A 26,674-nucleotide genomic window follows, 5' to 3' on the forward strand; every position below is an offset into this window, starting at 1 on the left:
TTTAACTCTAAAGCTGCTCTCAGTGTATACATGTAGACGAAGAATCAGAAGGAATAAATTTTGGCTGTTACGCCCTTTTCAAATGTTGGTCTAGATTTCACTGTTTTTAACAGGGGGGGAGTAAGCCTGTCATCCACGAACAAATCAAGCCTACCTAAGATGTATTATCCGGGCCTCGCCGCTTGGGAAAGGCGGGCCACCCTGGGCCACCCCGCTTGGCAAGTGTAACATTTTTCGAACTGGAATCTTGTAGGATATTGGTTAACCTACACTACTGGCTAACGAAAAAATGTGGGACTGTTTATTTACATTTGCTTCATACTACATGCAGAGGAGGCACGATGCACCGCATATTACCCCCCTGGTTTTTAACGAAGGAGAACAAAAGAAAACCTGCGATGATTCAAATGTATGATTCAACTCATTCATGAGTTTTTAGGTGCTGAGTTGGGTGCGTTTCAACTCACGCTTGATTTGAATCATCCATGAGTTTTGAGATTTTGAGTTTTACCAACACTGATAGTGCGGCAGCCTGGGTTCGAACCATGGACGTCGGGGTCGGGAGGCCGGTATGTCGAACACACGCGCATCGACGCTTGAATACTCGGGAGGGTAACTGCGTATAAGAAGCACTGTGGGTGAATTGTTGTGAATTTTGATAGTCCAGTTTGCTGAGTGTACGTATACGTTCAACAAGTAAAAAAGACTAATTACAATTCAGAAACAATTTGATTATGATATAATAATAATAATGATAATGAGGAAGTTGATGCTGACTTTTTTTTGTAAAACAAGCGTACGAAGAAGACGAACCATTATATAAATTACAGATACATTTTCCGAGGGGAGGGTATACTGTAATGATTTGTAACAGATATTGTGACATAGAGAGGGGGGGATGAAAATGCCGAAAAACTTTGAACGTAATTTTTGAACGACCCCTTTTCAAAAAATCATTAAATAAAAAGCTCTATCTGGTAAAAGGGCGAATGTCGCAAGAGAGGATTCTCTTCGTCGACTTCCCCTCTTTTAAATAAAAGTGACAAGCAGAGAATTTCATCGCGGTTTATCACCTCAGAATGCAAGTTCTCATTCACTCAACTAAACTATCTCAAGAACATCATAAGCCTCATCTTATGAAGCGTGAAAAAATAATCGAATTTCATTTTCATTGAGCCTCTTATGATATTTAGTTGGCTCGTTAAAACTCATTGTAGTATCTTATGAAGTTCATAGTAGTTATCTATAGAAAAAGTAAAACATAAGAGGTGTCTTATGATCTTCATCACTATTCTTGATGTGAAAAACTCATAAGACAAATCTTATGAAATGATGGTCAACATGGCAGTCTGTGTAGAATCTGTAGTTCGAACTAGTTCTGATCACAACTTAAAATATCGTCATGTTCTCCAGTTCGACAATTTTTGGCAGTCGGTGGTGAATTTGGAGGAGCAGAAACGTAAGTAAATATTTCCTATTGTTAAGGAATCATATCCTATTGTTAACTTCTAATATCATAATTAATAGGTTACAGAACATTCTGGCACAAGGTAACAGCCCATAATCACCGTATTCACCATTCAACATTTCCAGCCAGTAGGAGAGGGAAACACCGACGATGAGATGACTCTCGAGCCTTCCTATACTGGTGTGTTGCTGCCGTCCCGACGGAACATAAATTGATCGAATCTGGTGTATGGTACATTAAATTTAACATTATATAAGGATTAATATGAATATATTAAATAGAGATATATAAAATAATATGTAGGGCAATGATTTGCGGTAATCTGTTTTGTATTTCCTTCTCTTTTGGCCCGTTTACATATACGCCAGTTCTAGCGGACAATGCACTGTCGGACAATACTAGCGCGATATTAGCATAATGTAAACACTATTAGCAGATGACAATTCCTGTTTACATTATGCTAGTTTCGCGCTAGTATTGTCGGACAGTGCATTGTCCGCTAGAACCAGCGTATATGTAAACGGGCCATTTGGAGTTCGTGACGCACGATTTATATAAAAATAGTTTTGAACATATTATGACCCTCATATGTAAGAATTATTGATGTTCATAAGATTGCCTTATGATTATCTCCATAAGCTCACAAAGCAACTTAAAATTTTCATAAGACAAACTTATGAAATTCATTCTCGGTCTAATAACTCACAGTTCATAAGAAAATCGTATAAAGTATGTAAGTAATTCTTATAGCAAAAAAACATAAGATATTCTTATGATTATCTCTAGTTTTCTTGGTTGAGTGTTGTTTTCTTTCGTTCTGAGGGAAAAACCGCAACGAAATCATCTGCTTGTCACTTTAATTTAAAAGAGGGGAAGCCGGCGAAGAGAATTCTCTCTTGCGACATTCGCCCTTATTCCAGATAGAGCTTATTTGACAGACTGTATTGTTTATCATCAGGTTTAGTTTGTAAACATTTTCAAAAAAAGCAAGGAAACGAATATTTTTTTGCAATTTTTATAATAGTCAACTGTTAATCATTTGATAATAACAATAATAATACAAAATAGAACTTATGAGTCTTATAAAACCTCAACAGCTTCGGATTTTCATGTAATCTAATGTGATTTATCTTAAAAACACTGTTTAGTTAAACCAAAATGTTTGGTCACGACATCCGAAACTACGATATGAAAGTGGAATTGACTAAATGCTTCAACGGCCATGGAATCGTATATTTGGCGCAGCATTTACCCTCCCGGCAACATGTAGCAATCAAAAAGTTCCTGATGGAAGATCTTAAAAATGATTTCAATCTCATTATGGTGAGTATGTATATCATTTTCTAGAAAACTCATTGTTAGTTTGTCAGTGCTTATACCTAAACTGAAAGGTAAGAGATAACAAAGAAAAAATGAGCTATGATTATTTTCACAACATTGAGTTTTATTATGTGGTTTCATTCAAGTTCTACTTTTGATGTACCTACTCTAATCGAAATCACGTAAAAATAATTGTTGCTAAATGTCTATTTTTTTTTTTACAGGAGGAATCCAAACATTTGAGAGAGTTCAATCACCCTAATATCCTTAGCTACCATACGGCTTTCGTACATAATTTGGACCTGTACTTCATTCTACCTCTGATGTGCTTTGGATCGTGTCGAGATACTATGAATAACTATTTTGAAACTGGGTTCCCGGAAACGTTGCTAGCCTGTATACTGCGGGACGTCGTACTGGGACTAGAGTACCTACACAGAAAAGGGTACATTCATCGTTCCATTAAAGCCAGTCATATTTTCCTCAACGAGTCGAGGGCTATCATGGGGGGATTCCGGGTCTGCACGAGCTTCCTAGGAGAGGGCAAACGGGTAAAGAATCTGCACGAACTCCCCCCACATTCTACCAAGAGCCTCAACTGGTTAGCACCGGAAGTGCTGGCACAGAATCTACTGGGATACACAGAAAAGTCCGACATCTACAGTCTGGGCATAACGGTGTGCGAGTTGGCCAATGGGGTAGAACCATTCAGCAACTTTCAACCCACTCTGATGCTGACAGAGAAGTTGAGGGGCTACCAACCGTTGCTGCTGGACTGCACGACCATCCCAAGTGAAGAAGTATTCGCCCAGGCAATAGACTCCGGCATGGGGGATAACAACTCGTCGCAAACGCGCCAGATCTACGCGCAAAGACAATTCTCCGATGCGTTACATAAATTCGCCGAGTTGTGTTTAGTATGGTAAGTATTTCAAATTGCTGTTCAATTAGGTCTGCCTCCTAAATGTACAAAATAAATATTATTGGATTCAGATTATGGCATTCGATTGTATATTTCATACCATCAACAACCACAGACGAACAGGCGTAACTCTCCATATAAACTGTTTGAAAAATTATCGTCATTAACTTTTCAGAAAACACTATTGCCATCTTATCAGAATCGCGAGATACACAGTAGAGCATGATTATTTCCCTTTTGAGGTTTGCTCCTAACGCATACTTCTATATCAATCATCATCATCATCGTCATCAACACAGAAAACATTCAGCAGCATATACACTAATCAAATGTCAAAGCGATTGAACACTAGCGCCTCTCTTGGCACAATCGCATAGCACAGATATATTTCAAATCAACTGTTAGACACGTGAACAATGTTGAAATGAGAAGTGTTACGTCTGTTTGTCTGTGCAACAACAGTAGTTAAGTTATCAAAATGGAATGAAGTTTATAATGTGCATTGCGCTTAAAAATCCGGTTGAACTTTTAAAAAACTTCCACAAAAACATTCTTCTTCTTTTTCTTCTATGGCTCTACGCAGCACCGTAGCGTGTGGTTGGCCGGGTTGGCCCTCGCCAAGGGCGCCAAATTCCTAAATTGCGCTATGGGAAATAATGACAAATTATCGAGTCAAGTACAAGACACTGAAGACGACCACACAGTTGTGGTCGAAATACGTATCTGCAAAGATAACGAAAATTAACTGGTGGAATTAAATGGACAGTACTTAATTCGTCTTAGACGGTTTAATACATTCCACTAAACGAGCTTAATATTTTTCTGACAAATTATTCTTAAATTCACTGGTTCATATAGTGATTCAGCTTCAAGCTTTTTTTTAGACGATTCCTTCGGGCCTTACATTCGTAATCAACCGTTTGACTAATTTCCGTAAGGCCATTTTCCGTCAATAACTGATACAGGTATCAGAACGTCGGCTCAGGGAGCATGTGCTTCTTACTTTGGCTGATTTGTGCCATCGCCATCACAGTCGTTTTCATGGAAATTAAAGAAGAATGGAACAAGCATCTGGGGAAGAATCCCTAAATGAGGACTTTGATACGCCAAAGGTGAAACACAGAGTAGTCTGCAAATCAAGCGTAAACTAAACCCATATAGTCTATATAGTTTTGTTCGCGACTAAGAAATCCGAACTGTTTTCAAATAATAGATACTCGGAGGTAGTGATAAGGAGGTTTTTGAGATGTATGTAGACAAACTATGATAATGATAGTAGTGATAACTTGAAATTAATTTTACGAGGATGAGCATTTGAAATGACGGCACTATTATTTATTGGTCCAACCAAATCAACCAGTGTCACCAAATTACCGACAGCTGACACAAAATTCACTCCATAGTTGAATATGTATTATAAAGCTAATTCTACAGTAGTTCTTTCAAACCAACGATCAAGCCACTATAGAGATGGTTTTCTCTTTATCAATAGGTCTAATGGCAATTCAGAAGGTTTTGCAGTCCACTCCAAAGAAGGGTTCTTCTTGAGGCGAATAGGTCCGATATCGATACAACCAGAGTCTATTATATATAGCAGCGGTTCTCAACCTGGGGTACATGTACCCCTGGGGGTACCTTCGCTGGCCCTAGGGGTACCTCGGACAAAAATGCGTAATGGCGGACGTATTAATTTCCAATTGAAACTTATTGTTTAGGTTTTGATAATTCTGTATTTTTATTTCAAAACTTTATCTTGTACATAATATACATGGCGAACGGTAAATCAAAGCCAATTGAATCCTGCCCTCCTCAACCAGCACAGCGTATGAAGGGCTGCAGAATAAATATCAAACGGACAAAACGTTAAATGAGCAAGTTTGGAAAATCTTAATTGGAATCTACCTGATCTAAACAAAATGTTGAATAATATGTTAGGAATATGTATCTAAAGGTTCGGAAGTCTCCGTCTGAGAGGCAGAAACGCTTTTTTGTTCGAAAAGCTCGATTGATTCATTGCAAGAGGATTAGAAGCATCCTTCTACGCTTCTCGGAAGCCGTCTTCCAAGAAGCTCGAAGGTCTCCTTTCAAAAGGTTCGGAAGCCTCGGAAGCCTGGAAGCCCTCTCCTTTCAAAAGGGTCGGAAATTACTTTTCAAAAGGCTCGGAAAGCTCCGTCTTTTTTTTCGGAAGTCCACGTTCTACTGCATCCAGTTTTGGTTTTTATTCTGTATAGGTTTATTCATTGGCGTAAATACATGGGGCTAGGGGGCTAGAGCCCCACCTAGAATTAAGTTAGCCCCCTAGAATTTCTACGATCATGTAGCTGCAAATAATGAATTCTTATCATCTCTCTCTACAGTGAGTTGAATATATTTTTTTTCTAACTTCGAAAAATTGATATCAATATATATCAATTTTTCGAAGTTAGAAAAAAATATATAATCAATAATCATGCAAAGTCGTAATATATGGTTAGGAATGCAAAATACGAAGGATATTACACTCCCTTGATTCTCAGCCACACATATAATAGCTTAAGGTGAATCGCTTATGAATCTAATTTCTAAAGTAAATTACACTTTCAGAGGCACATTACACAACTCGTTTCCAGTACGCACAAAAATGTTTTTTAGATGTGCTTATCACATATGAATTGACATTTGTGCTGCCAAAATGAGAGATGAGCCAAGGTGATAGATAGGACGGGCATGGTTACAGTAATTTTGGACTCTGTCGAGAGAAATGTTGGAGTTGGAACAGTATTTTCATGCTGATTGAATAAATAATAGAAGTAACAGAAGATTTTTATGGTTACATTGCTTTGCATTGCATTGCGAGTATTTTTTTTAAGTGTGCATATGACCTCTAGCTTTCCAACATAACCCTTTAAGATGGATGGTATTTCTGAAAGGATTGTCAAGAGAAAACTTTCGATAATGTGATAGCCAAGCACAACGTATCGTATGTCTGTAATAGCAGACATTTGCATTTCTTTCTGTAGATTTCTGTAGTATTCAAGCGATGCTACTGCTATTTCCCGAAAACTTTGAATTTCCAATAATCATACTAGGTTTCTTGAAATCCAGAAAAAGCTCGGTAAACCCTAAAATTCCAAGGAGAGGTTACTAAACTGTAAATGAGAAATAACTTGAAATTGTTTACTATGTTTGAAACTCAATTATGCATTTGCACAACATGTGATAGATTTAGTTCGGAAAAGGTATTGGAGGTACGCTAGACAGGCACTTTCCCTACTAAGCTACGAAGGACCTCCGCCGTCCTCGAGCGCCGTTGCTGATGAAGCTAGTGTGTAGGGGCCAGACAATACTAAATACCCATCCTACTTGGTTGGCATTGTACAAAAAGACATATGAGAGAGTTAGTTCTGAAAATCTATTGCGAGAGTCCTGTCTAGCGTACTGGTTTCGTGGGATCAAACCCCACCGAAGGGAGCGGTTACCCTCCAATACCTTTTCCGAACTAAATCTATCATATCTTGCACAAATGCATAATCAAGTTTCAGACATAGTAATTATTTTCACTCCGAGTGGCTTAATACCCGGAACATAGGCAATTAACATTGAATGTATTGAAATTATTTCTAATGGATATATAAAACTCGAAAGTCTAATGTATCTATAAAGATCATTTGTTTTTTACGTATCAAAGTTATTGGGAATCCGACAACATTTCTAGATTTTTATGTCAGAGATGTCCAAGTCGTCACTGGATGTATTGAAATAGCTGTTTGGTAGACTAACTTGCGGACAAAACAAAAACAATAACTGAACAAAAATAATAACTTTTTTTTTCTGTTTGACTGTAAGAATAGAAAAAAGTTAGCCCCCCTAGAATTTTTGCTTAGTTACGCCAATGGGTTTATTTAATCTTCCAGAAAATCTTAAAAATTTATGGATAAGAGATTTCTAGAAATGATTTGGCCTTTTAATAATGCTTACTTCCTCCCTATTGGAATATATGCCGGCTATTATAGAGGCTTGAAGGATTCATAAAGCAAAAATTCATTGGGTCTATCACTAAAAAATTCCCCCTGGCGGTGCTAAAATGGTAAGCGGGAACAATACCTAATTCCATTTAAATCTTTTAGTATCATTAGTGATTTTAGCACACGTTATTATTTAATGTGGGGGGCACGCATGGAACACATTTTTCAACGCGGATGTCAGACGGCTGACCAAAATAGTAAAATTTAGCTTAAATATTTTAATTTTGTTTGATTGTTTTTATTTTATTTTTATTGTTTGCCATCAAATGATTAGGAGCTTTTTTTGTCTTTATTAGCGAGACTTTCAGCCCTAGGCTGGCTAGTCTCGTGATTAGGAGCTAATTTTCAGCCTCACATAATGCAAGAGAGGGTAAAAACTCTGCATTGTATAGAACAGCTTAGTAAGTCCCCGATTCGGTGTCGGTGTCGTGTGGAGCATAGCTGTCCCGTGTCGTTTATTGCGATGTCGTTCCCGCATCTATGACGCCTTTGCTCGAACAAATCATTTTTATATAAAGGCTGGACTTGTTAATAATTCATTCTAGTTCGCAAATCTTTTGATAGATACTTCTGGAGGCTGTCAAGGCGGTGGGATGAACATTGCCTATGAGTGGTAGTGGCGGCTGTGCTCGGGGCGGCAGTATGGTGAAAGCAGTTTTGGGACAGTTAGGATTGAGTATCCATATTAAAGAGAATATCTAGAATAATATTATAGTTTGATAAGCAATAACAATGCCAACCTCCATTTTAATCACAATCTTTATTTAGTAATTGAAGACTCTATCATATCAATTCCAAACTGCCTAACCATCTATCATGTCTATAAATACAACCGTTTCTCTTTCTACAATCAACTATCCTCTAATAAATAGGTTCTATAGCAGTCAATAGAGCCCGAAGCGGACAATTTTAATTTTATTCAATTTTATTCCCCCTTCAATTTTATTTTTTCAATTTAAAACCAAAGGGATTATACTAATCCCAAACTACACGTACCTCTATCATATCAATCGTCATAGCTTCTTCGACAATCACCAGAAAACGGATTTCAACAATTTCCCTTCTACCATAAGTATAAATCATCTGAAAAGTTTCTAAACTATAACGAACTCTATCATAGCGATCCCGAACTGTCTGAATATTTATCATGTGTATAAACACGACCGTTTCTATCTCTACAAACAATTATCTAATAAATAGGTTCCATAGCAGTCGCTAGAGCCGGAAGCGAACAACAAGCCGTTCCACATTCTCCTCCTCTATGTTTCATTCCCTCACAAGTTCAATACCCTGGAACTGAACTGTTTCGGACCCCTTATGGGTCTGAAGCAGAGGACGGGACGCTCGAGCCTACCAGTCAGTGGATGGAAAGGTCCGTTGTGATAAAGGTTCTAGCACAAGCTTCGAATAACCTGGAATAAGTTTTCCACGAGTCGACTTCACATTGATTTCATGAGTTCTATATAGTAATCGTCACGATGAAAATTTAAGCCAGCAAAGTAAACGTATTGCCTAGTGTCATGCAACGTAGATTGGCCCCGGCCCGGGGATGCGTTGAGTATAACAAGAAAATCCACTTAAATTTACCTTATTGAGTAAAACTTACTCGAAATTACGTAAACAAACTAGCCCTGAAATTTCGCAGTGGTTGGTAAGACTAATGAACTTGATATTGCCTATGCGAGTCATCTTTTGTTTTTGTTAGTTTTTGTTTTTATGTTCATCGACAGTTGTTCCGAGTTTCATGAAACAAACTTTCTAATTTTCCAAAAAAAAATAATTTTTCAAACCTTAAAATCTATAAAACACGTGCTATACGTGCCAAATCCACGCGACCCAGAACTAAATTCTGCTCAAATACACGAAATGTCAATTTTTGTTATCACAATTTTCTGAACGTTTTCTCTACATCCACGTTTCTCAATTCGTTTTTAACATTCATGAAGTTCAACATAAGAACAAGATACATTGATATTATAAGTCCGGAGACGAGCCAGCCTAGGGCTGAAAGCCTCCTTAATAAAGAAAAAAAAAAAAAAGATATAAGAAATGTTCATGATCATAGATAAATTCGAAGCCTTCCTTAGCCGTGTGGCAAGACCATGCTGAAGGTTGCTGGATTCGATTCTAGGTCCGGTCTAGGAAATTTTCGGATTGGAAATTTCCTTGACTTTTCTGGGCATAAAAGTATCATCGTGTTAGCCTAAAGATATACGAATGCAAAAATGGTGGCTTAGAAATCTCGCTGTTAATAAGGCTGGAACAACATACAAGTAGAGTGACTTTATATTTTTTTCCACAAAAAAACGTGCCTGTTTAGTAAACATGCTCGCTATCATTCATTGATCGAAAATTCAGACCATTTTCAGCTCAAAAACAAAATATGATTCGGTTTAGGTTTGATTTTGTTGCACCGGTGCACAAATTTTGCAAGTTAGTAGAAGTTGAAAACCTCAACACAGAACCCGGTTGTGTTGCGGTTCTGTGCTCATTATCGAGGAAAGCAAGTGTTTCCAGAAATTTTATTACAACTGCTATATTCTGCCTTTCTCGTATTCAAAGTAAATGCAATATGAGCAACACGAAAATTGATATCTGACGCCATTTTGAAATTCAAAATGGCGGACCGAAAATTCAAGATGACCAGAACAAAGGGAACCGAAGCGACAATCTTTAGCTAGTAACTAAAATATCTTTTAGCCAAATCGATAGACACCCATATTGCATGGTTTTATATGACTTTTGTTGCCCAAGCGGCGGTCATCTTAAATTTTTTGGTCCGCCATTTTATTCAAATGGCGCTAAACGTCGATTTTCATGTTCTACTAATCGAGGCCAATCGATAAATACCAATATTGCATGGTTAAAGATCAATGTGAATTTAAAACAGATTTCTCCTTCAACCACCGTCCGCACCCGTATATCTCTGTTTGAATTTCCAGCAGCACTGCGTTCAATTGGACTGCTTTTTGCTCAAACCCGAAAACCTAGTTTGTAAAATACCGTGTCCGGTTTGCTAAAACCGAACCGAGCACACGGTTCAAATTGCGTGTACTCGAACTTAAACTTGAGCACCGGTATGAACAGTTGATTCAAAAGTATAAGATTGCTAATGTCGTTGCTGTTCGCGTGACTAACATTCGACCTGGCAGCCAAAGTACTGGTACTACAAGTGTCAAATCGATGTTGGTGATGAAACCAACCATGCACTATAATATGATGCATTAATTATGGCCAATTGAAGCTTGTTGAAGCATAATTTAGCAAAATACAGTGTCGACCAGATTTTGTCACGTTTTCGACCCGATTTTGTCACCCCAAAAATTTTGGTCATACTTTTTATTTTTGTAAATAATACAGCAAACAACATTGATTTTCATGAAAAAACTTTCACCGCCTGTGGTTTATTATAAATCATTTCTGAGTACCTGTCAAATATTTTTAAGCTTTTGGTTTTTATGGTTTATGCTAACGTAAAAACAACACGACACTAATAAAACGCGACGCGAGAAAAGACATAACACTTTTCGTTTTTACACTCGTCAACTAAGATTTTTTAAAGTTACCTTTTAAGTCGACCGGTTTCGGGCGCGATGTTGCCCATCATCAGGACTATGTCCAATAGGGTGGTTCAAAAAATCGATTTTGCTCCACAGTGCTCCTCTGATTCTTTACCATGTTCTGAGTGTCCTCTGATAATTTGAGCTCATTTGGATTAAAACTGATTTAGCACAAGCCGTTTCAAGTTTGCATGCAAATTAGTATGGGGAAATTTATTTTTTCATTATACTGTTAATGACGCTTCCCCATCAAGCGCATGTTAAAAGAAAACCTACATAGCTAAAAGGAATACTCAACAGCTTTTACTCAGTGAAAACCGCATCTCAATTAATCGTTCCAATAATTAGTAATCGAATTTAATCTATACCGTGGTTTTCTGGAGCTAATTGCATAACTCATCAACAGGCAACATTGCTGCTCGTGGCGCGAAAGATAGCACACACAAATTCAGGCTACTATGTTGCACTCCACGTTTCAGTGATGCCATCAAAGAAGTTTAACGATCATGACTAGATTCGCAACATGTCTTAAAATCGATTACTAATTATTGGGACGATTAATCAACATGCGGTTTTCGTTGGGTGAAAGCTGTTGAGTATCCCTTTAGCTATGTAGGTTTTCTTTAACCTGCGCCTTATGGGGAAACGTCATTAACAGTATAATAAAAAAAAATTTCCCATACTAATTTGCATGCAAACTTGAAACGGCTTGTGCTAAATCAGTTTTAATCCAAATGAGCTCAAATTTTCAGAGGACACTCAGAACATGGTAAAGAATCAGATGAGCACTGTGGAGCAAAATCGATTTTTTGAACCACCCTAAGTCCAACTGACTACTTTTCGTACGTTGCTCGTACACGTTCGGTTGCAATTGTAGTTAGGGAATGTTCTTTTCGGTCAGCCCGAAAAGGTTGGATACGATGGGTGGCTCGTCTTCATTCGTCTTCATTCATCAGCGGTTCCTTGGAATTTGTGATGAACATCGACTCCCATGCGTTGAGCTGGGAGTTTTTTCTTACTGCTCTCAACAGTTTTGAATTCTCCCAGTTTATGTTGTGACCACAGTTTACTGCATGTGCGGCCACGCTCGATTCGTTTGTTTTCAGTGTTTCCACAGCACTTTTGTGTTCCCTTGAACGAACCTTAATTTTGCGGCGGGTCTGACCGATGTAGACTGCAGAACAGTCATCGCAGGAGATTTGGTAAACTCCCGACTGCTCTTCTGATGGAACCCTATCCTTCAGGTTACACAGTAAATCACGTAAAGTGTTTTCGCTTTTGTGTACTGTACTGCCGTCATACGCATATTTGTCCCATGTTTGCTGGGATTTCATATGTTCATGGGACAGTTATAACGGCAGTGTAGTCCCTGTCGTCGAAGTGCGATCCTAATTGAGTTGGTTATTCTGGGATGAAACGGTAGACTTATTCTTCTATTTTTCTCTGCTGCTGGTTCCAGTGTTGTAATTTCCTGGCGGTGCCTTTTTCGTTTGTGTTTTCGGAAAATTGTTTCCACAAACTTCCTGTCCTGCCGTAATCTGGAAAAGTGACGTAACAGCCATTTTACAACATGCATGTTTTCCATTTTTCTGTTAAAGAGCTCGATGAGTAGTACTCGTTAACACCATTTTTGGAAAATGGCGTATACGTCACTTTTTCAGATTACGGCAGTGTCGTACCCGTTCATTTCAGCTGCGTTGTAGATCTTATTTTCTTCCTCTTCGAATTCTGGTTTATCCATGGGTACGTTGTACAGTCGATGTGCCATAGAGTGGAACGCTGCTTGTTTCTGAGCACCAAAATGGTTGGAGTCAGATGTTATGTACCGATCCGTTGATGTGGGTTTTCGATATATTCCAAACTTTAGTGTCTTCTTCTGTAAATCTTCTGTTTTCGTGATCATAAGGTCAAGAAAGGGAAGTTTGCCATCCACCTCGTTTTCAACAGTGAATTTAATTGAGCTTGGAATAGATTTCGATTTGATGTCACAGTAAGATTTTTCTGCTATACGTTTTGTTATTTTAACATTAAAAACGACCAAAAAGATAAAAATTGCGAGAGATATTTTCGCAAATTGATATAATTGGAGCTGGCGGCAGCGGGAGAACAAAATAGTGGCTGAGTGATGCTTTTTACTTTTCTCGTACAACAAAGTTTTTTTTATTTTACACGCAAGGCATACAGGACGTCAATTTTAAAATGCTTTTTTAAAACATATTTTAGACAAACATTGTTTGATTTTTCGCGTTATAAATTCGATTCACCTAATTTTAAGAGAAGATTGACAGTCAAACATGGGAAAAAAGCGAAAAAAGTTGGTACCACAGAGAAACCTGCCAACCTGATTGAATTTATGATCAAGAGTAGATAATCTGGACCATTTTTATTAGAATGAAAATTTAAAATTTGTAACGAAATGGAGCCGACAACATAATTAATTATGCTTTTTACTTCCATTTTTTCAGTAACCCTAATGAAAGATCAAGTGCACTTGAATTACTTAATCATCCTGTATTCAAACAGTGTAAGCACACAAGCATAAGAGACCAATTTGCTGCATGTGGAATCGAAATGGCGGATTTCAATACACTAAAAGGTGAAATGCATCTAGACTGGCGATTAAACAAATAGCTTACGAATCTATATGTTTCATATTGTTACAGGTGACGAATCGAATCTATCTAATGAATTCTCTGGCATGACGATGGATACCGGTGGCAGCAGCTTCGAGTGGGACTTTTAGGTAGCGAAATATAATGTTCCTTCACAGCTTAGCTATCAGCGAACCTCATCCCGAATCGTAGACAATGGTAAATCTTCCATGTTTGTGTGCTCGCACTCGAATGCTTACACACCAACCGTTCACAATCAAAATTATCTTGTATACCTAATTTAACATTCGATGTTACCTGTTTGCTTAGTACAGTTTGAAAACTTAGTTGTTGAAATAAAATAAATCGTTTGAGAAACTCATCGTTACATTCGCGTCGAACTAAAATAAATTATGTAATTGAACTATGGATATGTTTTAGTTAGCAAACTGCATATAAATATGTAGTGTATAAATTAGGCTTTTATTACACATTAAAATATAATAAAGGTTTTATATAGATATAAGCAGTAGTTTAACATTCAAACGCGGTTTTTGAAGAAATGCAATCAATTGAACTGTGACCGGTAGCACATCAACAGAAATGTTAGACCAGCAACTTAACAATAGAAAGTGAGAATGCACAGATTAGGTTGAAAATAATACTATAATTTTTGATGAAATTCACATCATAGTGGTCTAAAATATTAACTAGCCACTATTTTGGAAGGTAAAACTTTTAGAAACAGAAAAACCATTTTGATTAAGTAACATTTTAAACCTTACACTGTGGCCTAACTTTCAGACTATGCTACGAAGTAAATATTGTTGTTCCACCCACTTTTCAAAGGTTCGTTGAACAAAACTTGGGCACATTGGAATCCTAAAAGTTGTTCTTTCAAGTCGAATTATCCAATACAAGATATTGTAAAATATGGTGGATTTGATGAACTCAGTTTTTCCCAGTCCCTCTAACCACTCATGACCATTCGAACGAACTCTTCATAGTTAACGTTACCTTGCGAATCTTCCTGGTTCTGGAGGAGTTGTTCAACCTATAAACCAAAATCATTGATTATTTCCACGGCACAATATAGCAAAATTACAAGTGAACTACCTCATCATCGGCCAACTTCTCACCCAACGTGGTCAGCAAATGTCTCAGCTCAGCTGAGGAAATGAACCCGCTGGCATCCTTATCGAAGTGGCGCAGCCCCTCGATAAAATCATCAGCCGTGTCCGCCGTACGCTGCTTCGAAATTGCCTGATAGATGGGCAAGAACACCTCGAACGACACGCGCTCGTCCGGTTTCAGCTGCATAGTGAACTTTTTCACATCCGACTCGGTCGGGTTCTGGCCCAAAGCGCGCAGACACTCGCCAATCTGCTGCTGCTGAATTTTTCCATCGCCGCGGTTGTCGAACAGGTTGAACGCCTCCTGGAATTCTGATTTACATGGAAAGACACAGAAACAGACAAAAACGGTTAGCTTACTTGGACAAAACTACAGCTGGAATGTGATTAAATTAACATTCTAAATGCACTAGATGCGATGCGACAACGCATGCATCACCAAAAATGGAATCGCGAACAAGTTTAGGGTAACGTAAAGTTAATGGACGGGTAATTAGATGCTGCTGCCTGTTGTTGTTAAAAAATTGACAAAATATTTTAGGCTGTTAACATTTGGCGATTTCCCTTATTACTATTTCCTGAAATTCTCCGCTTGGTATTTCTGGTAGTAATGCGCATGCAAAATAAGCGACAAAAGAAACCAACGACAAAGCTTTGTTTTTGTCGGAGATAATAATGACAAAGATCCGAAAAATTTTGCAAGCAACAAAAAAAAAGACAATCTTGTTGCTGACGAATTTCGCGCCAACTCGACCAGCGGTTGGCAGCACCATCTCAGAATCGAATGAAACTTGGTGGGCATAAAGATATGGTATTTCTAAGCCACTCTGCATACTTAGTTTTTCAAAAATTATCAAGAGTAACATTTGATGAGGGCCTAATTTTTTTTTTAAATCGATGTAACTCTAAAATGACAAGACCTACAAAAAAGTGTTGTATGGCGGACTGTCGTGAAAATCCCATAAGTTTTTTGGAAAAATATCCAAAAAAATAAAAAAAACGATTACTACACTGAAAAAAAATAGTTTTAAAAATTAAAATCGATAATACAAAAAAACCTCATCTCAGAAATACATGAATTTTTTTCAGCAGATAGGTATTTCAATTATCTAACTTTTCTGGGAATAATGTTCCTGTGACATATTGCCGAAAACACGGTGACGAGAAGAGTAAAAATTCTCACAGTAGTTTTGAAAACTATCGCTGTTGTAAAAAAAAAACCCGGCCCAGCTATAAGCATAAGGGGAATTGATGATCATATTCAAATCACAAAGAGTATTGACTGCTTTGATTCAAAGAAGGGTATGTTTACCGAAAAATACGACTTCCAGAAAATATCTAATAGAAGCTTTTATTACCTGTACTGCCGTGAATCGCATATTAAGATGGAGCGAATTGAAGACGTTAAAGAACACCGGCGTTGTGACACTTCTACAAAAATAAAATCAATCACATTGAATTTTTGTGTGCGAAAACGATCATAGGATTACTGCTCCTGGACTTCATCCCATAGCTCCGATATTCATCCCACGAAAAACATAGCAGTGAAATGGAATTTGATTTGTTTATTATTTTTTGTAATTATTTTTAGCAGTCAGCACGCATATTAGCTGGAAGAAGCGACGGAATTGATGCTGTATTTCTTTGTTTTGCGGTGGGTTGATTATATGTTCAGTGAGATGGAAAACGGAACAGTTTCCCATACATCAAATCATCTTCTTTTTCTTGATGTTTGTATTATTTTCCTCCGCAGTTTTTACAAAAACTATTGCGAAATTCAACCAAATAAAGCATCCAACGGATACAGTAATATTTTTGCTATAAGCTGATACAACGGGGACTTTCGTGCCTGTTGTTCAACATTGTGCTAGAAGGTGTCATGCGGAGAGCTGGGTGTAACAGCTGGAGTACGATTTTTAATTGATCCTGAAATTTACTATCTCCAATCTGTCTAATTTTTATAACATATGAAAGCATATATCCTAGATAAAAGAATCGGAAAATATTGAAGTGTTATGTTTATTCAGTCAAAAGATATGGGCTGGCGAAGTAAAAAAAAGCTCATAAAAATAAAAAATCATTCTCAACTTTGATTTAAGTGTTATGACGTCAATTTTTCATCAAATATGGGGTTTTGCATACCATTCCAAAGCTTATAACATCAGCTTTTCGATAGTTTGGTTTGTTTTGGACCTAAAGATTAATATCGAAAAGTTGTAGAAGAAAAACTATCATTATATTAATTCTCCGCTATAAAATGGTCCCGCAAACCTAATGTCTCCAAATGTCCCCTAATCTGAAAATTGGGGAATGAAATATAACCCTAGTACCACCTTATAGTGAGTGATTTGCTTGCGCATATTTGCGCTTTTACGAGAAATCTGCAATCAAAATTTTCTTGAAAAATATGGTTTTCATTCTCTATATCTCGCAATGATTACAAAATGAACAACATTCTTACCGGACATATATTTTTTTGCTATTTTATATAGGGTAAAACGACCTATTATGGAGGGGTTAAGCACCGTGTCAAAACAAAATTGATTACAAAAATTCTTCAAAAATTACCCGTTGGTCGATTTTTACATTGTAGTAGTTGAATAGGATGCTCGTTAACTATAGTTTCGTAAATATTACGTCAATTGTGCTGAACTTATGTTGTTTTGTTTTTATCACAATAAAAAATACTACCGCAATAATAGGACGCAGTTGCCTATCGTTGCGATATTTTTTGAAGGTCAGTCCTATTGTTGCGGTATTGCATGTAATTCTTATGGAGAGCGATACCGCAACAATAGGACCTTAGCACTACCGCAATAATAGGCTCAAAGGATTCAAAGTTTTAACGAAAAATGTTGATTTTTCATCATTTTGAACGGAATTTTGTCAAACAAAAGCTGTTCTAGTCGATAATCCGAAGAGTTTTAGCGTACCCACAATTGTTTTCAATGGTATTATATCCAGAATGGACTACTTTAACACTACCGCAACATTAGGGCATACCACAACGATAGGACGTTTTACCCTATACTGAATTAAAAACAAACAAAATAAAAATTCCCAAATTTTGCGTAGGAATTTTTTTGAAGGGCTAACGAATGCCCTTAAAGGGTTAAAAGAGAGTTCCTGGATGTTCATTCTAATAATAAATGTTGCATAGAAACAGTTTTCACTGAAAAAATATTTTTGGCCACATATTTGTATGAGAATTTCCCATAGTGCGGCGGTGTGCAAGAAGACGGTGTGTGGCGGCGCCCACCTGCATTTTCCCCTCGGCGGCGTTTTTTTAAGATACGAGCACGTGGCTGTTTTTCTTGTCGATGACTGGATGACGGGAATTTGAACGTTAAGGTGATTATAGAATGAAGCCAGAAATCGGCCATTTTGTAAACCACGTGCTTTTCCAATATTTTTTTCAAGCGCACGAGATGAAAGAACAATAACGCGTATGAGGTTGAAAAAATGGTAGATCGTTTACTTAGTTATGCTGATCAATCATAATTTGTGTTTCGGCACTGTACGAAAACTATTCCGCCAGATTTGGGCTTTTTTTAAATGTATGTAGATAAACGTGTGGTGAATTTGAAATTCACCACGGGCTTCATTCTATAATCACCTTAAACCAATCAGCTTTATGAAGGGGAGGGAATCATCCACCGCCAATTCCAAATGATATTTATGAAAATATATAACAGCAGAATACGGATTCACAATTCACAATTTATCCATCTGAAGCTTTAATGAATGATGAAATACTAAATTACTACAAATACAATATTAAATTAACATTGAATTGTACAGCTTGCTCAAAAATCCACTAGACGTCTCACAAAACTCAAACAGCGTAAACACTCGGCTCGGAGGTATATTATAACCGTCTTGTGATATCTATTTCTATTTCTATTTATTTAATTGGTCAACAGGTAAAATCTTAACCCAAACTCTATCTACTCTAAACTCTAGACGTAAAACATTAAAATCAAACACGTTGCAGCAACTATTAAAAACGCGGCACATACTTTGCATGCCCTCAAATTTCCCATAGTTAATAAAAAGGAACGGATTTGAACAAAGTCTACAAAATACATGAATTCTCGCTTAACTTTTCAAAAGGTCCTAAGTAACATTTTTTTCATGAATTAATTTGAATACAGCAATCAATAGCTTTCATGCTGTTCTATTGATTGCGCTATTCAAATTAATTCATGAAAAAAATGTTACTTAGGACCTTTTGAAAAGTTAAGCGAGAATTCCAATTTCGCGGAGTAATGCAGGACAATCAATGTGACATTTGAGGAGAACAGCAATAGAACATGCTTTGGCTATGGTCCTTCTTGTTTGAAGCAGTTGCAGATTGCTGAGCTTGCACCGACTCATAGCTTGGAAGATTGAACGGATCTCGTCAACCTAGGATGCCGTAAGGCAAAGCGAATAAACTTGCGTTGGTTTGCTTCTATTCGCTGCGTTTCGTTCTGGTAAAACGAACCCCAAACGACGCAGTAGTATTCAAGGATCGGACGTACCAGTGAACAAAAAACCGATTTCAAATAGTAAATATCCTTATTTTTTTTCCAAATTGGAATATAAAACCAAGCTATGATGACACCTTCGCTAAAATTTAACCGATCTGATCCTTGAAGGTAAGTTTGAAATCCATCATAACACCCAAGTCTTTTGTTTGTTCCCCGTTTCAAATTGGTTTCTTCCAAACGATAGTTATGATGGTGAAAGTGATCGCTTCGGTCCGAATGAAATAACTGAACATTTAGATGCATTCAATACTAGCTTGAGCTTGATTGACTGCCCGTAGTTGCTACTCCATTATGACCAGATCAGCTGTTCTTGCACAGATAACCAACAGATGTTTACGTGGGACTAGCATTCATCTTCAATGTACAAGTACTGGTGATCTCATTTGTTAGGTCACACTGGCGAGAGAACTGCCTAGGGCGTGGTGGGATTTAGCAGTGGGCTCTGCTAAAATCCCTCCCAAAAAACCACAAGTGCCCGTAAGCGGACTTTATCAAAGCGACTGTGTGCCGCTTCAAAAGCACAAGCCCAGGGAGGAGTGCCAACTGGCATGTGGAGTGTCCCTACTTCGGTAGGGTAGTGCGTGAGCTGCTTCGGCAGGGAGTGAGTGATCTGTTGTGCTGAGGCAGGAGTGTCATAGCGAGTCGCCGCCGCTATGGCCACCTCGAAGCGCAGCAGAAGTCTGAGTATGGACTGCACATGCTAAGGTAAGAGTGTCGTAGCGTAGTATCGTTGATTAGTCCCCACATACTGAGCAATTTGGTTTTCGCCATGGGCATTCAACTACTCATCAGTTATTAAGAGTTACGAACTTAATTCGGCTCAACAAATCTGAAGGATATTCGACTGGAGTTGCTCTTCTTGATATAGAGAAAGCATTTGACAGTGTTTGGCATGAAGGTTTGATTGTAAAATTGATGAATTTTAATTTTCCTCTGTACATCATTAAACTGATCCAAAATTATTTATCAGATCGCTCGCTGCAAAATCAGACTATCAGAATACTAAATCTGATAGATTACCTGTAAGGGCTGGTGTCCCCCAAGGCAGCATACTGGGGCCCATATTGTATAACATCTTTACTTCTGACTTACCTGATTTACCACCAGGGTGTCAAAAATCTTTGTTTGCAGATGACACGGGCCTTTCAGCCAAAGGGCGAAGCCTTCGTGTCATTTGTAGTAGATTGCAAAAAGTTTGGATATTTTCTCCACTTACTTGCAAAATGGAAAATTTCCCGAATGCTTCCAAAACTCAGCTTATAATTTTCCCACATAAGCCGAGAGCTTCTTATTTGAAACCTTCTAGCAATAGGTCATTGTCACTATGAATGGGGTTCCAATTAATTGGTCTAGCGAAGCTAAATATTTAGGACTTCTGCTAGATCAAAATTAACTTTTAAAAATCACATTGAAGGCCTTCAAGCCAAATGTAACAAATATATTAAGTGCCTATATCCACTTATAAACAGAAAATCAAAACTTTGTCTTAAGAACAAACTTTTGATTTACAAACAAATTTGTAGACCTGCCATGTTGTAAGCTGTGCCAATATGGGCTAGTTGCTGCAATACCAGAAAGAAGGCACTCCAGAGGATTCAAAATAAAATTTTGAAAATGATTCTGAAGTTGCCTCCGTGGTATAGTACCAATGAACTTCATAGTATTTCTAATATTGAGACATTGCAACAAATGTCCAACAAAATAATTTCCAATTTTAGACAAAAATCGTTGCAATCTTCTATTGCAACGATTAACTCCTTGTACCCTTAGTATAAAATAGGTTAAGTTTAGTTTAAGTACAAAACATTGTAATTCCTACATGGTTTAATTCAACCAGAGGAAATTCCTAACTGCCAGAGGCAATTGAAATGTATTACTAATAACTAAAAGCGTAACATAGCAAATAAGGATGATAGTGTTAAGAAAACACGGAACACCTAGTCTAAGAGATGAATGCATGTATTAAATAATTAGCAAATAAAATTAGTTAAAAAAAAAAAAAAAAAAAAGTCCCCACATACCGCTATCGACACCTCGAGGCATGGCAGTGGAGTGTTAGAATAAGTTGTGGAGTGTACCTACTTCGGTAGGGTAGCGCGTGAGCTGCTTCGGCAGGGAGTGAGTGATCTGGTTGTGCTGAGGCAGGAGTGTCATAGCGTGTCTCCGCCGCTATTGTCACCTCAAAGCGCAGCAGAAGTCTGAGTATGGACTGCACATGCTGAGGCAGGAGTCGAGGTATCCCATCGACACCTCGAGGCATTGCAGCGAGTGTTAGAGTGAGCACCCGAAAAAGGGTCACATGGAGCGAATGGTCTTTGGAGAAGCTGCTTCGGCGGCAGGGTAGCAGTGGGTTGTACCCACACACCTACAGTTGTGCACATGTGGTGCATGGGGAGTGTCCCTGCTTCGGCAGGGTAGCGTATGGTCTGCTTCGGCAGTGGTGTGATTGATCTGCTCGTGCTGAGGCAGAGTGTCGTAGCGCAATATCTGTAGGCCCAGGCAGTTACCGCTATTGACACCTCGAGGCATGGCAGCGGAGCGTCCGGGAGAGCATCCAAGTAAGACTCAAATGGAGTGAATGGGGTGCGAGCACCCAAGTCAGTCTCGCGTGGGACGAGTGCCTGTGTGAGCGATAATGAGTGAGTACGCTTAGTACTGCCGTCCCCCCAGAAGTAGTACTGAGAGGTAGTTCCTGGGGAAACGATGGTGGAGCCCAAGGGAGTTTAGTCGGTATTACCGGTATGGTCGAGTCCGACACTCCAGTACACTTCCGTGTGGTAGTTTGGCAACTACAATGCACGTGTACTGGGTTAGTGTGTAAATGCATTCTCCCTTGTAAAAAAAAAAAACACTGGCGACTGCCACGTCCGAAATGCAAGTCAATGTAGGGAGAGGGAAGGAAATGATGATGCAATCACTCGCCCACTGCAAGTCGAATATACTTCTGCACTTGCCACGAGTTCATGCGGAATTTGTTGGAATTTTTGGATTCGGTTCGAGAGGCAGAGGTTCGTCTTGGTTAACGAGCTGCCAATGTGACAGATAGGAGAAAGCAACTGATAGAATTTCTTATTGGATGTAGGGGGAAACGAGCTTTTTCGTTCATTTCCAATTCTAGCAGCTACTACTAGAATAGTCAAGTTTAGTATAGCATTGAAATGGAAAAGGTATGGAAGTCCAATTCCAGTTCTAGCGATTCCTAGAACATGAGAAATATTGAGAAAGATACAAAGTAGAAGATATATAGAAGGAACAAGAATGATCCAAGGGAATGGTGTTGAAATAGGACTTCCTATTTTAACGGACATATCGCGACCAGTGAGGTAGAAGCGTAACCAATGCAGCAAGTTGTCTTTGATTCCTAACTTGTCCAAACTTTGCCAGGACGTTTCCATGGCTCATCTTATCAAATGCTGCAGACAAATCCGTATATATTGCATCCACTTGGTGACCTATTTCAATCGATTTAATGATGAATGATGTAAAATATGCGAGAATAGTAGTTTTGGAACGCTTCGGCATGAAACCATGTTGGTCAGGTGATATATACTGCTTCAAAGTCTGAGCGGATTTTTTTAAAACGATTTCTAAAATAGTTTGGAAGAGGAACATAAAGCAGTAATTTTCCGTTTGTTAGAAACTGTCCGTCTGCACCCTTTTTTATAAACCCGAACAACAAAAGAGTCCTTCCAGCCTTCGGGAAATACACCGGTAGATAAGGATAGGTTGAACACTGCCGCGAACGGAATGGCCAATGCATGTGCGCAACATTTGAGTAACAGAGATGGTATACAATCTGGACTGAGATCACCATATCAGGGGTCCTTATCGGAAATCCGAAGACCATAGTTCTACTTTCTACGTCCAATGCATTGAGTAGCTCGTTGGTGAATACGCTGCTGAAATGAGACCGGAACATGTTGGCGATCTACGATACCGAGTCTGCCTCTAGTTCGCCATTCGTCATAGAAGTCGGGAGGCCTGATTGTTTGCGCTCGTTATTAACGTAACGGCAAAAATGTATAAGGTCCGATCGTAGAAGACTTTGCATTTGAGCTAAATATGCATAATGCAGCCGATCTTTAATTCGAGAATATTCTTCGTTGGCTGCTACATAAGCGATTCGCGTTTCGACAATGCGGTATCTGCTATGCTTTCTGAGTGCTGTCCGTTTCACTCTTTTCAAGCAGCGAAGGTTGAAGTTTGCCCTGGATGGTTTTTCATGTTCACGAGTTCGCTTCAATGGTACATATTGATCAACTGCATAAAGCAATATACTGCACATCGTCGAAGCAGCACAATTAGCATCATTGTTGTGAAGAACTGTAGTCCAGTCGATGGTTTGAAGAAAGTCGTTCATGTCGTCAAAATTAGCCTTTTCAAAGTCGTACGAAATGTTGTCCGATGAACCAGGGAAGTGTATCTGTGGTCCAATGTCCAACGTGGTTTGGTTAGCAAGGGAGGGTGGTGCGTGCAATCCTTCACAAACGTTGCCGGTGCATAACGGTGTGCAACAGAATGCGTGGAGAATCGGGAATATTGCCCTTTGTCACATTAGATGAGTCTGCACTAGAATGCAGAGGAGGTCGACTGTGGGTACCAAGACAACTAGATGCGCCCTCGGCTATAGATCAAAAAGCTACTAGCGATGCTTAGGCTTGATATCCAAATGATGTTCTATGGAATTTATGTTATAGCAGATTCGTGTTACGGGACAGCCATGGCGGTGTACGGAAATCCAATTTCTCCATTTAGAAGCTTCCCAACAAACTTCGCTTGAATCTTCTTACGTCGTGTTGTAAAATGTCATTTGCATTCGTTTGTATAATTTTCCCAGAACTTTTTTCAGAAGTTAGCTATTGATTATTGATCTATGACGAACTTATAGCGCTTAAATGTGGCTACAACTTTGTCTTACAAGACATTGCTGTAAATATGTAATCTAGGGCGTGGGAGGCAAAATGTCATTCAAATGACATTATGTCAAATGACACGTGACATTTTGGAGAGTTTTCATTCTCCAGCCTTAGATGTTATATTTAGAGTAATGTACCCTTGACCAAAAATATATCCCTACTCAAGTACATATAAAATTATGATGTGAATTTTGATTCTGAAGAAAGTTATTAACAAATTAGTCAAATGACATGCAGATGACAATTTACAATCCTCGTGGTACCGGTTCCTGCCCTAGAAGTCTACAAAAGCGAATAAATCGCTTTTGTTTGTGTTCAATCCTCAAGCACCATGAAACCTCGTATGGATCATAAACAATCGGAGCAGTTTCCAATATGGGATGAACCAAGGCACAATAGAGTGATTTCAGGCAATATGGGTCTGTGAAATCCTTAGCAATCTTGGCGATAAAACTGACGAGTGGCTTTAGCGATAACAGCCGAGCGATGTTCGTCGAACGACAATAAAGCATCTAGCATGACACCTAAGTCCTTTACTTGTACCCCGGTCAGCGAAACTCCGTTAATGCAATAGTCGAAAACAATTAGTGATGCGATGCAACAAAACGTGAGCACCACGCATTTAAAGACACAATCAGCTTATTATTGCTACTTCAGACTACAAATACATTGAGCAGCACTTGGAGTCGTTCATAGTCCTCAATCAAACGTACAATAAAATCTAAAATACTGCTTCAAGTCATCTGCATGTACTAAGTTTCAACCTACTCGAAGTAGCAACGTCTCGTCTTTGAAAAACAATGCGAACAAGAGAAGCCAGCAATTGCTACCTTTCGATACCTCAAACGTATTAGAAAAAGTTGTCGAAAGACAGGAGCCATTTCCTACACGCAATGCTCTGCCGAATTCAGCCAGGACACTAGTTGTACGGAGAATCCAAGTCGAGATAACATACAAAGACGTACACGGTGGTCAATTGTATCAAAGGCAGCCTTCAGGTCTGTGTAGGTGACATCGATCTGCGCTTTATCCTCGATCTGTGTTATGCACGTCGATGTGAATTCCATCAAGTTTTTAGGAAATGATGTTCCTCCAGTTTCTCCGAGCGTTTAAACTTTAGTGTTTCCAGATCCTATTCCACCGCGGGCAGCCAGCGTGTTTGTGGCCTTCCACTCTATCCGGTTCTCTGTAGAATTCGTTTTTGCTATTCTTTCTTCCGACATTCACACTAACTGACCGGGGTGGGGTACTGAAGTCTGTCTACGGTTCACCATATTTTCGTCTTTGTACACTTGATACATGACTAAAGATTCGCAACCTGTATTAAAATCGATTACTAATTACTGGGGCGATCAATTGAGATGCGGTTTTCACTGAGTGAAAGATGCTGAGTATTCCTTTTAGCTATGTAGGTTTTCTTTTAACCTGCGCTTAATGGGGAAGCGTCATCAACAGTATAATGAAAAAATAAATTTCCCTTATACTAATTTGCATGCAAACTTGAAATCGCTTGTGCTAAATCAGTTTTAATCCAAATGAGCTCAAATTTTCAGAGGACACTCAGAACATGATAAACAATCAGATGAGCACTGTGGAGCAAAATCGATTTTTTGAACCACCCTAATAATCACCCATATAGCTTTTTTTTTTAAATTGTACCTATCATTTTGATCGTGTAACTTCAGTTTGCCACCAAAACATTTGCAACACGTTTGAAAAAATCATAAATAATGAAAAATCACACGATTATTTGGGGATTGGGGATTGTCATTTGAATGTCCATAGGATGTTTGGTTTGTTTCTGCTTTGCCGAATCACATGTTTCACAACGTCCGTGTTTTAATTTCACGATAAAAATGTACATTTTTACAATTCGGCTATAAAACTAGTCTAAAACTCTTAATACAGGAAAGTACGATATCAATTACAATAGTTTTAGTGCATGTACACGACGGTAATGCGAAATGCACGATTTGTCATATTTTTGTAATGTAACTTCCTACAGAATTCAACATGCTGGCGGGATATGCTATTACTTTCCCTTCCAACAGGCAAAGTAACCGCCTATCCTGTCCCATGGATTATTTTCGTAAAAAATTGCAAAAATCATTTCAATAATGCAAGGCATAGTAAAATATAGATATTTTTACACCACACTAGTGTGAAAAATGTTTGGAAAGCATTTTAATCAAGCCACACTGAAGAAATATTGATTATATTTTAAATGA

General features: G+C 38.4%; 2 protein-coding genes across 4 annotated transcripts in view; one reads left to right on the forward strand and one right to left on the reverse strand.

The window, feature by feature from the left end:
- Positions 1-2,420: 2,420 nt before the first annotated feature.
- On the forward strand, positions 2,421-14,391 carry LOC134212370 (STE20-related kinase adapter protein alpha). The gene is made up of 4 exons (XM_062690145.1): positions 2,421-2,791; positions 3,013-3,710; positions 13,740-13,870; positions 13,938-14,391. Exons 1-4 carry the CDS (start codon positions 2,627-2,629, stop codon positions 14,015-14,017), a joined length of 1,074 nt encoding a protein of 357 aa, XP_062546129.1. The 5' UTR covers positions 2,421-2,626; the 3' UTR covers positions 14,018-14,391.
- Positions 14,328-26,674, reverse strand: part of LOC134212371 (myosin-2 essential light chain) — a 45,003-nt gene continuing 32,656 nt past the window's right edge. For all 3 annotated transcript variants that reach the window (XM_062690148.1, XM_062690147.1, XM_062690146.1), the window contains 2 exons: positions 14,982-15,310; positions 14,328-14,919 (listed from right to left, as the gene is read on the reverse strand). In XM_062690148.1, coding sequence (XP_062546132.1) covers positions 14,836-14,919; positions 14,982-15,310 — 413 coding nt within the window. In that variant the 3' untranslated portion in view covers positions 14,328-14,835. The remainder of the gene's footprint in view (positions 14,920-14,981; positions 15,311-26,674) is intronic.

The sequence above is a fragment of the Armigeres subalbatus genome, chromosome 2 (assembly GCF_024139115.2).
Source record: "Armigeres subalbatus isolate Guangzhou_Male chromosome 2, GZ_Asu_2, whole genome shotgun sequence".
NCBI lineage: Eukaryota > Metazoa > Arthropoda > Insecta > Diptera > Culicidae > Armigeres > Armigeres subalbatus.

Coding starts and splice junctions, on each gene's coding strand:
- LOC134212370 (XM_062690145.1), top strand. CDS start 2,627: ATGTTTGGTCACGACATCCGAAACTACGATATGAAAGTGGAATTGACT. Junction 3,711..13,739: donor GCCGAGTTGTGTTTAGTATG/GTAAGTATTTCA, acceptor CCATTTTTTCAG/TAACCCTAATGAAAGATCAA. Junction 13,871..13,937: donor GGATTTCAATACACTAAAAG/GTGAAATGCATC, acceptor ATATTGTTACAG/GTGACGAATCGAATCTATCT.